Genomic DNA, 14773 nt, shown 5'->3' on the forward strand with positions numbered 1-14773 from the left:
GTATTACTGTTTCATGTACACTAATAGCTGTGAATAAAATTAATGAACAGTGTAAGGATAGAGTCAAAACTCTCAGAACTGTTGTAGGGTATAATGCCAAATATGGAGCACATGTTAGAATTGTAAAGATGATGGACTTAGTATACACAAGATCGTTGATAGATTACCAGGCACCAGTTTTAGTCGTGCAACACAGTGAAGTCAGTGAAAGACTCAGTAAGAATTAAAATGAGGCCCTGTGAATTATTCTGGGTTGTCCTATGACTATTGTCGTACTGTGTACATCTGGAGTTTACCTGGAGAGAGCTCCGGGGGTCAACGCCCCCGCGGTCCGGTCTGTGGCCAGGCCTCATGGTGGATCAGAGCCAGATCAACCAGGCTGTTACTGCTGGCTGCACGCAATCCAACGTATGAGCCACAGTCCGGCTGGTCAGGTACCGACTTTAGGTGCTTGTCCAGTGCCTGCTTGAAGACAGCCAGAGGTCTATTGGTAATCCCCCTTATGTATGCTGGGAGGCAGGTGAACAGTCTCGGGGCCCCTGATATCTATATGAAGAAACTGAAAAAAATAATGATAAGATATAATTTTTTTTATTGTATTCCTTATTGTACTGTGTTCAACAACTATATGAAATAATTGTAAAATACGAGCTGATTAATATTTCTCTAGTGATGTAGCAATGCTCAAGTCCCGTTGTGGCCTCTAATCCTGTTATTTACACTGCCGCTCGCAGGATGAGCACGGGTGCACAGTAAACTAGCCGCTCAGGCTGCACAACTAAAACTGATAACTAGAGGCTGCAAATTATCAAAATTATAACAAAAAAGAAGCGCTAAACATACAAGGGTCATACAGCTCTAGAGGTTGTAGTCCTCACTTAAAGATAAAGATGTAGGAGTGAGAGAAGTGACTGGTTTATCGCTTGACGCTCACATCAGCCGAATAGTCTACACTAGACTGGACTGACTCATAGGTAAGGACCCACCAGAGGTGAGCGGAAAGTAGAGATAGGTGAAAAGGAAGGGGAAAGGGGGAGAGAGGAAACAGAAAAAGAGCCGAGGGTAGACCCAGCAGAAAAGGCGTGTGTGGTATTAGCAGTACATGACTGAAGTATATTAGTGGAAGGTGGGCATAGGTAAGGGAGATATAAATAAGGTTCTGAGGATATCCCTTCAGCAAAGAGCTCGAAATAATAGATTCCAATTGGGTAAATTTAGATTTAGAAAGGATATAGAAAAGTACTGGTTTGGAAATAGAGTAGTCGAAGAGTGGAACAGTATGTAAAGTAAAAGGACACAAGTGCAACTAATGTGACATTTTATTGTGGCAACGTTTCGCTCTCCAGGAGCTTTATCAAGCCATTACAAAGACTGCAAGAAAAGAGCTCTTCAGATCATTAATTCTCCACGCACCAACACCACTCCCAACAAAGTTATAATTCTTCCCAACAGCCAGGTTGCACTGAACGTCTCAAAAGTACTTTCACAAGCTAACACCAGAGTCGCCATCGTTTCTAGCACTTCAATAAAGGATCTAACCAGGACAAAATCCAAGCACCATGAACAAGTCAATGCAGGAGTTTACACTATACCCTGTGGAGGCTGTGACAAGATTTACGTAGGTGAAAACAGCAAGAAACCTCGACACCCGCCTCGTAGGAACGATGTAGGAACGATAACTTGAACAACGCCTGTGTACAACACCGAAATTCCACCTATCATCTCATGAAATTCAGAGACGCCCAATTAGTGATCACAGAAACTAATTTCCGCAGACGCAAGTGCCTCGAATCAGCACTGATCGCTGTTTCGAATAGAGTTTAAACAAAACAACGGCAGCTTCACCATCTCTGAAGTCTTAGCAAGAATCCTCCTGCCATCACATAGTCTCTCCTGTTATACTACACAAAGCACATTGATAAATTAGACACATGTGCAACTCTTGGGTATCTTTATTGAGGAAACGTTTCGCCACACAGTGGCTTCATCAGTCCATACGTAGGAGAAACTTGAAGAACAGGAGGAGAATGAGGTAATCAGTCCCTCAACCTTGAGTCGATGTGTTCAGTCCATCAATCTTGAATAGAATACGGCATGAGCGGAGAAGCAGCTTATAAACCGTATGGCAGGAGAGGTGCAGCAGTCATAGGTGGTGTCACATTTGTTCAATGTGGAAGTAGGTCGTGCCCAAGAATTAGGAATTCTTCGCTTGCTTGCCAAGTATGGGCCAGTAGGCCTGCTGCAATGTTCATTTCTTATATTCTTATGACTGGTCTAGCTCGGGAGAACAGGGTCGAAAGGCATGACGGCCCCAGACGACACTGGGCAATACTCCTTATTACACTGCACAGAAACAGGTCACTGGGACTAGTGTGCTGTAGCAAGGATGACCAAGGCATCACACCAAGGTGGTATCACACACACACACACCATCATACCGAGCACATCAACCAAATAACTGCTGCAGCTTATATGCGACTGGCAAACCTAAGAATAGCGTTTCGGCACCTAAGTTGGGAATCAGTCAAGACAATATACACCATGTACGTCAGGCCCATATCAAAGTATGCAGCACCGGTATGAAACTCACACCTGGTCAAGTACGTCAAGAAATTAGAGAAAGTGCAAAGGTTTGCAACAAGACTAATTCCGGAGCTAAGGGGTATGTCCGACGAGGAGAGGTTAAAGGAACTCAATCTGATGACACTGGAGGACAAAAGGACTAGAGAGGATATGATCACAACGTACAAAATGCTGATAAGAATTGACAAGGTAAACAAGGACAGAATGTTTGAGACATGGATAACAGGAACACGAGGGCACAGCTGGAAGTTGGAAACTCAGAGTCAAAGAGATGTTAGGAAGCATTTCTTCAGCCAATCTGGGGAGTGAAGTGGTAGAGTCAGGATTCAGCCACAGCTTTAAGAAGAGGTACGATAAGGCTCTTAAAGCCAGGAGACACAGTGGGACCAGGAGTTGTGAATCGACCCCTGTAACCACATACAGGTTTGCACATAGAAAAAAACAGGCAAAGTGTCTATCGACAAGTTCCTCTGACAACAGGTAACTAACTAGCTAACTTTTTGCTACTGTTGTGAATGGACGTCAATCAACACAGCTTGGAGAAACGGCGTCTCTACCCGATCGTACTGAGGAGAGTAAACCGACATAAAGTGGTGTTCCAAGATATGGAGCGGAAAAAAAATATATATGGAAGATTAATGGGTAAGGAATGTGTATACGCATTCTAAGATAAATTATTTAAAAATATTAGTAGGCTTATGTTTACAATATCGCGGAGGGCACTAGATGAGAACACAGCTATGACTTTATCCAAGAAAAAAAATTAGCGAGATGGATGGACAAAATGAGAAAAGTCAAATAAAATCAGGTACGGCAGAAAGGACTGAGAGAAAATTTGTGATGAATGGTTTTGAAAACCGACAAGTTGAAGATTGAGACACTTGTGCACCATATGGGAATCTTGATTTAGGAAACGTTTCAACAGAAAATTTAAATAAAGAAACTGTAACTCTGGAAAAAAACTAAAATAGAAGAATGTAAAGTAAAAGGACACAAGATTCAATACAACAAATGTTGGAAACACTAAAACCTGACATAACGAAGAAAAGAGAGGATATGCTGTGGATCAGGAATTTGTAAAAATAAAAAAAATTAAGGATGATATAGAGGAGATAAAAGTCTTGGAAGAGAAGAAAATTAAAACAGAAGATAGGAGATGAAAGGGCCAGGAGACTATGAAGTTAAAACAAGATAGTTAAGCCAAAATAACTAAAGAAAAGATAGAACATCAAGTAATAATGTCTAAGCAGATTACAGCTAAAGCAAAAGGTAATTACAAACATGTAACTACGACAAACAAATTTATGCTCTAATCTAGGTACTTGATGTGATCTACAGCCCTTTATCCTAAATTATCCTACATTCTTTATTGTTCCTATTTTCAATATATAACTACATAATCCTTTATCTAAATTTTATTTACTTCTTTTTTCTAATTAATTAAATCAAATCAAATCAAATCAAAGTTTATTCTCTATAAGGATTACAATGCGAGGTTTACAGATTTTGGTTATTGTGTAGTTTACATGTAATAAAATACTAATTACAGAGGGGACAGCTAGAACACCTAGCATTGCTAGGCATTTCGGGCAAACTTAGATTAATTCTTAACCCTAAATTATTACGAATTTCATATGTTAAACTAAACCTACGAGAAATTACTAGTGTGACCTCTGGACATAGTCTAAAGCAATAGTTATGTATTATCCAGTAGCTTTTTTATAGGGGGGAGGGGAGTCTGGGAAACTAACTTCCTGGAGCTGCAATTCTAAAAACTGTGTTGAAAATTTTGGGGTATTTAAGGAACCCTTCACCAAAAATATTATGGTTAACTTCAAGTCTGGATAAAAGAGGTATATAGGAGGTCCTCTTGAGCTTGGATCAGAATCGAAGGTTAGACATCAGATTCCTTCAATAAATCGACCTTCGAACAGAATCAGAAAACCTAGATTCCCACAGGAAGTTGATCCTTCGTCCCGGGATCACGGAAAACCCAAGTTCACACTCTTCATTCTTTGCAAGAATAACAAGCTACACACTGATCTCAAGCACACCACTACTTTCACCCGCCTTACTGCAACATTTCAAAGACCATGCTTCACCCATACAAGTCTTGCCATCACTCTAGTCTGGCTCATTCATCTTGTTTTGTTTCCAAGGAAAATCTTTTTTTTCCCCTCAGACTACTGAATACAACAGTTATCAGGGTCAGTTCGACAATCTGTTTTCAAATTATAAAAACATACGAACCTTGGATAGGAACTTTAAGAAGAAAGAAATTTGATATTAACTGATAAATTATTACGTATGAAGGATCTAAGACTTTTCAACATTCTCTAATCAGACATAAGGAAAATAACCAACAGACACCTAGATGAATTCACGAGAGAGCTTGACAAGTTCTTGAACACCGGGCTGTGATACTTACATTAGACTGAAGGCTTCTTGCACTAATAACCTAAATGATCAGACCATCAACCAAGAAGGCTGTTCCGAGACCGAGCCACAGAGGTGATGGCCTCAGATCCATAAATAAATGGACAGTGGGAAAGCAGGTACACAAAACAAAACTGGGCATGCCCCTATGGTGGTATGTTCACTCAGAATGAGTGCTGCTGCCCAGTATGTTTTAATAGCGTTATGTCCACTGACATAACGCTATGTACTGTCAGTATGGTGGAATTTCCACTCAAAGGAAGAGTGGTGCTACCCAGTACTGTCATTATGGTGGTATGGTCACTCACATGATTAACACTGCCCGATACTGTCATTATGGAGGCATGATCACTCAACAGGATGAGACTTCGATGAGTAGCAATGCCTGATACTGCCAGTATGGTGGCATGTTCACTCACAAGATGAGTGACGCGGCGCAGTAAAATCGCTCTTCCAGGCATTTTTTTTTTATTTTAAAGTCTGTTTTTTTAGGCTGCCTGCTGGGCGATGTCGTTGGTCGTTGGTGTGAGGGTTGGGATGTAAAGGCGGGTAGATTATTTTTATTCTTAGGCCGAAGAGATGAGGTGTAGGAGAGTGTAGAAGGTGGTGTTGAACTGATGAAGTACGTACCTGTTTAGCTATGAAGGAAGTGTGTTGCGGTGTAAAAGGCTAGAATAATGAGGTGTAGTGACTAGAAAGTAGTAGGGTGTATAACGGGAGTAGCAGAATGTAGGACGGGTGTGGAACGTAGGGCGAGTGAGGCGTTGTAGAGAGGGTGTAGCAGGCTGTAAAGGTATTTAGATGTGAGAATAATGTAGAAGAGGTGTAGAAAGATGTGAAGATTTGTAGAGAAACTGTAGGGGCAGTGTAATAGGATGCAGATATATGTAGAGGGTGTAGGGCGGTACACAATATGGAGGGTGGAATGTGATGTGTAGGGTAGTTTAGGTTGGAAGAGGCTTGTACGAAGAGTGCAGGGGCGGTGTGCTACGATATAGAGGAATGTAGGGTGGGTTAAGAGGATACAAAGGTGTATAAAGGCGGTGTAGCAGAATGTGAGGATGTATAATAATAATAATAATAATAATAATAATAATAATAATAATAATAATAATAATAATAATAATAATAATAATAATAATAAATTTAAGTGTTAAACAGGGTGTGTTGAAAAGGTGTAGAGGCAGTGTAGAAGAATGTGTAGATTGTAGTGTAGTGTAATAAGATGCAGAGGTGTGTAGAGATGGTTAGCAGGATGTAGAGGTGTGTAGAGAGGGTATAGCAGGATACAGAGGTGTGTATAAAGAGTGGCAGGATGTAGGGTGGTGTAGGGACAGCAGCAGGTAAGCTCAACGTATGTTCCGAGTCACAAAGATGGCCAGAGTTACCAGACAACAATAACACCGTCTGTCTTTCCTTCTACTCTCCTCTCCCAACCCCATATTGCCAGCAAGAAAGACTGTATAAAATGAATTCAAAATTATTTGCAAGAGTTATGTAGTTATTCATTTTCATTAAAAGAAAACAATTAATAATTGTGACAGAGCGAGAGAGGAAGTAGCACCATTGAAATGAAATGCGCCAGAGTACCGCTAACGTCTGCCTAGTTGTTTTTTTCTATGGAATATTAACGCCTTGTCTTGTTAAAAATTATGTAGTCCTGTCAAGAATATTGATCGTCGTCGCAAAAAAAAAAAATGGAAGAAATATAACGTCCACTGCATTTATGAATTATTATTAATGGCGAGGAAACGAAAAGTAATGAATTGTTGACTTCATAGTTCTAAGGTTCTAGATCCCAAAGGCTGTGCAACCCTCCTAAGATAAGATTTCGTTCGGATTTTTAACCCCGGAGGGTTAGCCACCCAGGATAACCCAAGAAAGTCAGTGCGTCATCGAGGACTGTCTAACTTATTTCCATTGGGGTCCTTAGTCTTGTCCCCCAGGATGCGACCCACACCAGTCGACTAACACCCAGGTACCTATTTGCTACTAGGTGAACAGGACAACAGGTGTAAGGAAAGGTGTCGAAATGTTTCCACCCGCCGGGAATCGATCCCGGGCCCTCCGTGTGTGAAGCGGGAGCTTTAGCCACCAGGCCACAGGCTTCCCCTGTCAAATTTTATGCATCATACATATTTTTAAACAATGCGAGTTAGTTCCATGGGAGTTGTTTGTAACGGGATCCTTGTTACTTTCATTGGGATTAACATTATTTCCATTGTGGTTCTTATTTTTACCATCGGAGTTCTTATTACCACAGGTGTCCTTATTGTTGTTACTGGAAAACTTAGTATTGCCACTGAGGTCATTATTGACATTGGTTCTTTATGGTCATTGGCGTCCTTATTGTTATGAGGCCCTTGATATTGTCATGGAGTCCTTGGTATTGATATAGGGTCCTTGATATTGCCATGTGGTACTTGGTATTGCCTTGTGGTACTTGGTATTGCTATGAGGGGCTTGGTATTGCCTTGTGGTACTTGGTATTGCCATGGGGTCCTTGATATTGCCTTGTGGTACTTGGTATTCCCATGGGGTCCTTGGTATTGCCTTGTGGTACTTGGTATTGCCATGGGGTCCTTGGTATTGCCCTGTGGTACTTAGTATTGCCATGGGGTCCTTGGTATTGCCTTGTGGTACTTAGTATTGCCATGGGGTCCTTGGTATTGCCTTGTGGTACTTAGTATTGCCATGGGGTCCTTGGTATTGCCTTGTGGTACTTAGTATTGCCATGGGGTCCTTGGTATTGCCTTGTGGTACTTGGTATTGCCATGGGGTCCTTGGTATTGCCTTGTGGTACTTGGTATTGCCATGGGGTCCTTGGTATTGCCTTGTGGTACTTAGTATTGCCATGGGGTCCTTGGTATTGCCTTGTGGTACTTAGTATTGCCATGGGGTCCTTGGTATTGCCTTGTGGTACTTGGTATTGCCATGGGGTCCTTGGTATTGCCTTGTGGTACTTGGTATTGCCATGGGGTCCTTGGTATTGCCACTGGGTCCGCCCGCCCTCTTCCCTTTAAACCACTGGCCAATCAGAGAACGCCGTTAACGTCATGTCGGGTCTCCATTTCACATATATTAAAATTCTGTTACTACAATTTTATGCATGATACACAAAGTTAAAATGTAATATTATACAGAATGGACCTTCCATTCACAGTAATTACATTACAGGCCTGGTCACAGACCGGGCCGCGGGGGCGTTGACCCCCGGAACTCTCTCCAGGTAAACTCCAGGTACTATCATTAATGGCTCCTTTAAGTATTAGACTCAATTAATGAACACTGGTTATACAATGAGACCGGATATAATTTATTACAATATGCACCAAATATCCTAGACAAATATTTCCTGGCTTAGCAAAATTATTATAATTATTATAATGAGAAAGAAGATAATTATTATTTCTAGCCCTAACTGAGCTTAGCAAATTAGCAATTATAGCAATTACAATCCTAGCCTCACTGGGCTTAGCAGTTAATTTATATAATTACACAAATCCACTAATATTACTAATGTATAAGAAATACAATTCCACCCCACTGGACATGCAAATCCAATTAATTGTGGCAACTATAATCCATTACACAAACACCAGTAATTACTTAAATTATTTCCAATTGTATGTGAACCCAACAATCCATTTCTTTCAATCAAACCATTAAATTAAATTAAATTCTCACTGATTACATATCCGAGTTTGTTGGGACCAAAGGTTTCTTGAATTATTATTATTATGTGAGTAAATTACCCACATGAGGTTTACAGTGTATTACCTGAATTATTACGTGCAAGTAATTTGGGCGAGATAAGTGGAACTTAAGTCACAGGAGGTCGCCTAACTGTAACTCCCTCGATGCCCACTTCTTCACCACTCTCACAAAAAGCTAAACCTGATATTAAATTAATAATTAAAATATTAAAACCAGCTACTCTGGTAAATAAAAGTTGTGGACTGTATATGATTAAGCCTGCTGGATACACAAAAGAAACACAAATAACCCGCACATAGAAGAGAGGAGCTTACGACGACGTTTCGGTCCGACTTGAAAAATTTGCAGTCACACTAACGAGAAGTAGAGCAGGACGGGTATATATAGGCAGGAAGAGGTAGTGGTAGTAGTAGTAGTAGTAGTAGTAGTAGTAGTAGTAGTAGTAGTAGTAGTAGTAGTGGTAGTAGTAGTAGTAGTAGTAGTAGTGGTGGTGGTAGTAGTAGTGACAGAGATGGAAGGAAATAGTAATGGGGAAGTAAGGAGGACGAGCCAGTCAAAAACAAAGAAAGGGAAGCACTGCAAGGGAGCTAGGTGCCCACAGAGGAAGAGCAAGAACACAGAGGTGGGGGAGAGGGGAAATAATGAAATAAATAATGAGGGAACAGAAACACAAGACAGAAGAAAGAAAGACAACCAAGAAGCAAGAGAATAAGAAACAGAACCTCTAGACTCTAGAGGATATGATAGGACGTAGAGGAATATCAGGTTTATGAGTTTTGGGAAGGCCATAGAAATAGGGAAGAGAGGGACAGATGACACGAAACCGTTGAACAAGGTCAAAGTCAGGAGGCCAGAGGTCGGAGAGAGTCCTTAGTTTCTTTTCCCGTCTTGGCTACCCTTCCCATTTCATAGACTCTGCCCTCTAACGTGCTAAACGTAATTTCTTCTCTCCCAAACTCTCTACTCCTGGGAACTCTTCTGTCCTCTTCCTTCCCTACATTTCCGGTCTTTCTAATCTCAACAATTCTCTCCGTTCCTTAGACATCAAGCTTACTTTCTGCCAGACTAACACTCTTCGCACTAATCTCGTTCATACCTCTCCTCCCTCTTCAGATGTTCCTGGTGTCTACTCTATTTCTTGCTCCTCCTTTCCTCTTCAATACTTTGGAGAAACTGGCCGATCTCTTTCTGACAGACTTAGGGAGCACAAAAATAGTATTAGGCTTGCCGACACTAACAATGTTCTTTTCTGTCATTTCAGAGATCACAGCCATCCTATTGACTGGTCTTCTGCTAAAACTGTCTTCCCTACTTCCAACTTTAACAGTCGCCGTCTGGTTGAATCCTCCTTAATACACAACTTTCCTTGTATGAATCTTAGTCCTGGCTTCGTCTTTGTAGATGCCTTCCTCTCCCACTACATTGTAAAATTCTCCAAACTTCAGAACACCCGTGATTTAACTTGATTCATCCTTTTTTTTTCTTCTCTCTCTTCCCCTTTCCTCTTTCCTTTTTTTCTCTTCTGGGTTGTCTTTCTTTCTTCTGTCTTGTGTTTCTGTTCCTTCATTATTTATTTCATTATTTCCCCTCCCCCCCCACCTCTGTGTTCTTGCTCTCCCTCTGTGGGCATCTAGCTCCCTTGCAGTGCTCCCCTTTCTTTGTTTTTGACTGGCTCCTCCTCCTTACTTCCCCATTACTGCTTCCTTCCATCTCTGCCACTACTACTACTACCACTACTACTACTACTACCACTACTACTACTACTACTACTACTACTACTACTACTACTACTACTACTACTACTACTACTACTACTAATACTAATACTAATACTACTACTAATACTACTACCACTACCTCTTCCCTCCTATATATACCCGTCCTGCTTTACTTCTCATTGGTGTGACTTTGTAAATGATCCAAGTCGGACCGAAACGTCGTCGTAAGCTCCTCTCTTCTATGTGCGGGCTATTTGTGTATCGTTCCAGTCACAATATTGTGCCTTTTTTTTGTTATTTACACAAAAGAAATTCGTATTACCACTTACCATCTACAATACTGTAGATGGATCACACCACAAAACGTGCTTGACACCTAGACCCTACACTGGCTAGCTCGAAATCTAAATGCAAGAACTAATGGCACAGTTACTTGTGAGTGATGGTCGTGTCCCTTATCTTTTGCCATCTACACGTAATTCTTGAGGCCCCGCAAATTTCCTGTCCCCATTCTTCAGAAGAGGACATTAACATGGGTTCCTAATTGCAAATTTAGGCCGAAACCCCCCCCCAATTTGACTCGGAAGACACCGGATTATTGGCAGAATTTCCCACGACAACCAGTGCTCACAAATTACAAATGGCGTCTTCCCCCCCCGACTCGAAATTTCTCGAAAGTGTCAAATCAGCATCATATTTTGTTATACAATTATTGTTTTATTCAAATTTACACATGCTGATTTTAGGAAAAATCCAAATTTTCCACAGTTCTTATGAAGGAAGGAACAGCCTAGTAGAAATGCGTTGGGGAACTAGCAGCTTGCTGCATTATTATTAATAACAATCATAATAATTTCTTCTTCAAGAATATGCTTTTGTGCTACGGAGACTGCTTACATTTTCATGGGGAAGTGCTAAATCTGTAGGGTTTAGTTTAATATGTTTATTATGCTCCCCATACACATCCTGTGGGCGGTAGTCAAAAGATTACAGAGGTACATAATTGGTCCAGGGACTGGACTCCAAAGTTTTGATAGCTGAGCAAGTTACAGAGGTAATGAACTCACAATTTACAAAGGTAATGAACTCACAATTTACAAAGGTAATGAACTCCAGGTAGGTCTGGTCACAATCATGACAAGTTACAAAGGTATTTACAGATTACAGAGGTACGTAATGGGTCCAGGGACTGGGACCCCAAAGTTTTGATAGCTGAACTAGCTGACTTTCTTGGGTTATCCTGAATGTACCTGTGCCTAAATAAACTTACGCAGTGCGGGGGAAATGGTTGGTAACCAGGTTTGATTCAAGGAAGTGGAGGTAGATCCACTTCCGTAGATCAAGAGCCCTTCACCGGCATCAAGTCACTCCTTGTAGCTCTCTTGCATTAGCATCATTAGGCAAAATGCAATGTGCGAATGTCCCAGCACTTGAATACTTCCAGTAGGTCTGCAGTTTTTACATACTGGCAGTTTGCCCAGGATTGTATTCTGTCTCCGTCAGTGATACTCGTGCAAATTTGAACGTTTTCTGCTGCTGCTCAGGCACCGCGTTGCTAGACTATCGCTGTTGTTTTGCTTTAATTTGCTTATTTGCTGTTAAATACAGGCTGTGAGAGTTGAAATATTACGTTTGTCTCTTTGAAAAAGGGTACTTATTGTGTTGTTTACTCCTAATATAATCTATCTTAACCCAGTTTCACCAAGAATAACATAATCTAAAATGAAGTAAATAGTATTTAAGTTTATAGGAAGTGTATAAAATGATAGGTCGGAAAATGATTCCCAAAAGTCATAGTTGTCTAGCACATTCAGAGAGTAATTATTCAATGGATACTACACACACTGACTAATTTTACTCCTAGATGATCAAAGGTAGCAGAGATGTAAGGAAACCTGCCCATGGTCCGAACTCTGGACCTTCTCTTGTTCTGAGCCGGTGTTAGAATTAAGTTAGATGTATGTATGTTGTAAGTTAGACGTATGTACGTATATATGTTTTTTTGAAACTAGATGTAAGTTGCTGGAAGTTAGATGTATTTATATTGTTGGAAGCTGGACGTACGTGTTATGAAAGGAGAGCCATGAGGCCAAAAACTTCCTTGAAGAAGAAAACTTTATTTAGGTTATTAATTAACCCACGAAAGTCAGTTGGCGGCTCGTTTCCATTGCGTGTCATTTAATCCTCTTCCCCAATTCCGACGGTCTAGTCTTCCAGGGAAGGTGGGGGGTCTGGTGTGAATGGGCGTTGGCAATACTAGTTATATGTGTTACGTTTGTGTGCTAGGTGATGCTTGAATGTGAAGGTGAAGATTTCATCCAGCGTATCACGGTGTTTCTGTCTGTTCTTACAATGTTTCGCTCAACCATATGGTTGCTATGAATGGAGTGTGGTGCTTGGGGTATAATCATGTGCTATGATATTGTATATTTGATAGGTCTCGGGGTTGTAGCTGTATAGGCCTATAGGCGCATTGTTGACTCACACGACACTGTTTTGAATTGCATGTTAAGTGTGATATGTTTCAGAGCGCGTGCACTGGTTGGCTCTCTTATGTTATTTTGTATTTATGTTCATTTGGCAAGTATGTATTGTTTTATTGCCTTCATGTATGGTGTTTTGGTTTTAACAAACACCTCATTACTCTGTATACCTTTGTGTATTGCTATTTTATGATACTGTTCCCTGTTCCTAGTTTGTTTAGATGTGTGAGACAGGCTTCTGCCTCCCGAAGTAATCAAGTGGTGAGGTATGATAGGTGTGTGCGTGTATCCGGTCCTTTTTATAACTGCATTGTTAGATGGATGTAGGTGTTAGGGGTGTGTGTGGTTTGTACTTGTAGGTTGGTCCACACCTTCATTCAGGTGGAGGCAGTGTATACACGTTAAGGGTAACATGTGTAATACATATAGTCGACCCTCAACTAACGACGGCATTAAGTAACGGCAATTTCGTCTAACGGCGCTTTTTGCCTTAGAAAAAATGCCTTAACGGCGAAAAACTTAACTAACGATGTTCGTCCGGAACATGTTCCCAGCCACTCCAATACTCAGTGTGCCATTGTTTACAAGCTGTTGCGGTCGGTTTCCACGTGTGCCTCCCATACATTTTGGATTATTCCACTGTTTCTAGTGCTTGTAACTGCTAAATAAGCCACCTTGGGGCTCCAAGAAAGCTTCTAGAGCCAGCCCTTTGGTAAAGGATGTGGGAAACACGATAGAATTCAAGAAAAAGTTTGTAGACAAATACGAAAGTGGTGGTGGTAGTGATGGTGGTAGAGGGTGGTAGTGGTGGTAGAGGGTGGTACTGGTTGTGATGGCAGTAGAGGGTGGTTCTGGTTGTGATGGTGGTAGAAGGTGGTAGTGATGGTGGTAGAGGGTGGTAGTGATGGTGGTAGAGGGTGGTACTGGTTGTGATGGTGGTAAAGAGTGGTAGTGATGGTGGTAGAGGGTGGTCCAGTGATTCTCAAGCTGGTCTTAGTGGCATTAAAAAACCAAGAAGGGAGATAACCCCACCAAAGGACTTGGTACCTGAAGTCTTTATGGAAGGGGATTCTCCTTCCAAGCAATAGACAGTCCTGAATCTCCCCTGCTGCTGGCACATCACTCATCAACAACTTCACAATAAAGGTAAGTGGCATTTAATTATTGTTTATTTTGCATGTCCCATTCCTTTCCATATGAGGAAATGTATATTTCATGGAAAAAAAAATCAGATGGGGTGTCAGGCACGGATTAATTCTATTTCCATTATTTCTTATGGGGAAAATTAACTCGACAAACGGCAAGCCCTCTGGAACGGATTAATGCCGTTGATTAAGGGTCCACTGTAACTCGTTATGTTCCGGTTATACACTGAGGCACTCGTATGGAATATTGTATGTACTTATGGATTATATATTCCTCAGTGGGTTATGGATAACTTTCGAGGCCGTGGCTAGGGCTTCATTTATGTTATGTTTGTGTTGTCTGTACTTGTTTATGTTTGTTTGTTACTGTTTTATGATTGTGTTTGTTTGTTTACCTATACTGTTGGATACGGTTGTCGTGTGTATAGTGTGTAAGGTAACACGCATTCTCAGTATTGTACATCATCCATGGCTTTATGTATGACATGGTATGGATTTTAAATAAAATATAAAAAAAAATCCTCTTCCCCAGGATGCGACCCACAATAGCTTGCTATTTCAAGGACCCCAATGGAAATAAGTCACTTTGACTTTTTTTTTGGGGGGGGGTTATCCTAGATAATTTACACATGTTACTAGGTATGATAATTGTATTTATGTGTACCTGTACCTAGATAAACTTACGTCTCGC

At 41.0% G+C, this 14773-nt stretch overlaps 1 protein-coding gene across 1 annotated transcript in view; it reads right to left on the minus strand.

Moving 5' to 3' along the window:
- Positions 1-531: 531 nt before the first annotated feature.
- Positions 532-14773, minus strand: part of LOC128687617 (polyadenylate-binding protein 2) — a 102255-nt gene continuing 88013 nt past the window's right edge. Inside the window, exon 6 of the mRNA XM_053775168.2 lies at positions 532-559. Within this exon, the coding sequence (XP_053631143.1) occupies positions 547-559 (13 nt within the window). The 3' untranslated portion in view covers positions 532-546. The remainder of the gene's footprint in view (positions 560-14773) is intronic.

The sequence above is a fragment of the Cherax quadricarinatus genome, chromosome 11 (assembly GCF_038502225.1).
Source record: "Cherax quadricarinatus isolate ZL_2023a chromosome 11, ASM3850222v1, whole genome shotgun sequence".
NCBI classification, from domain to species: Eukaryota; Metazoa; Arthropoda; class Malacostraca; order Decapoda; family Parastacidae; genus Cherax; species Cherax quadricarinatus.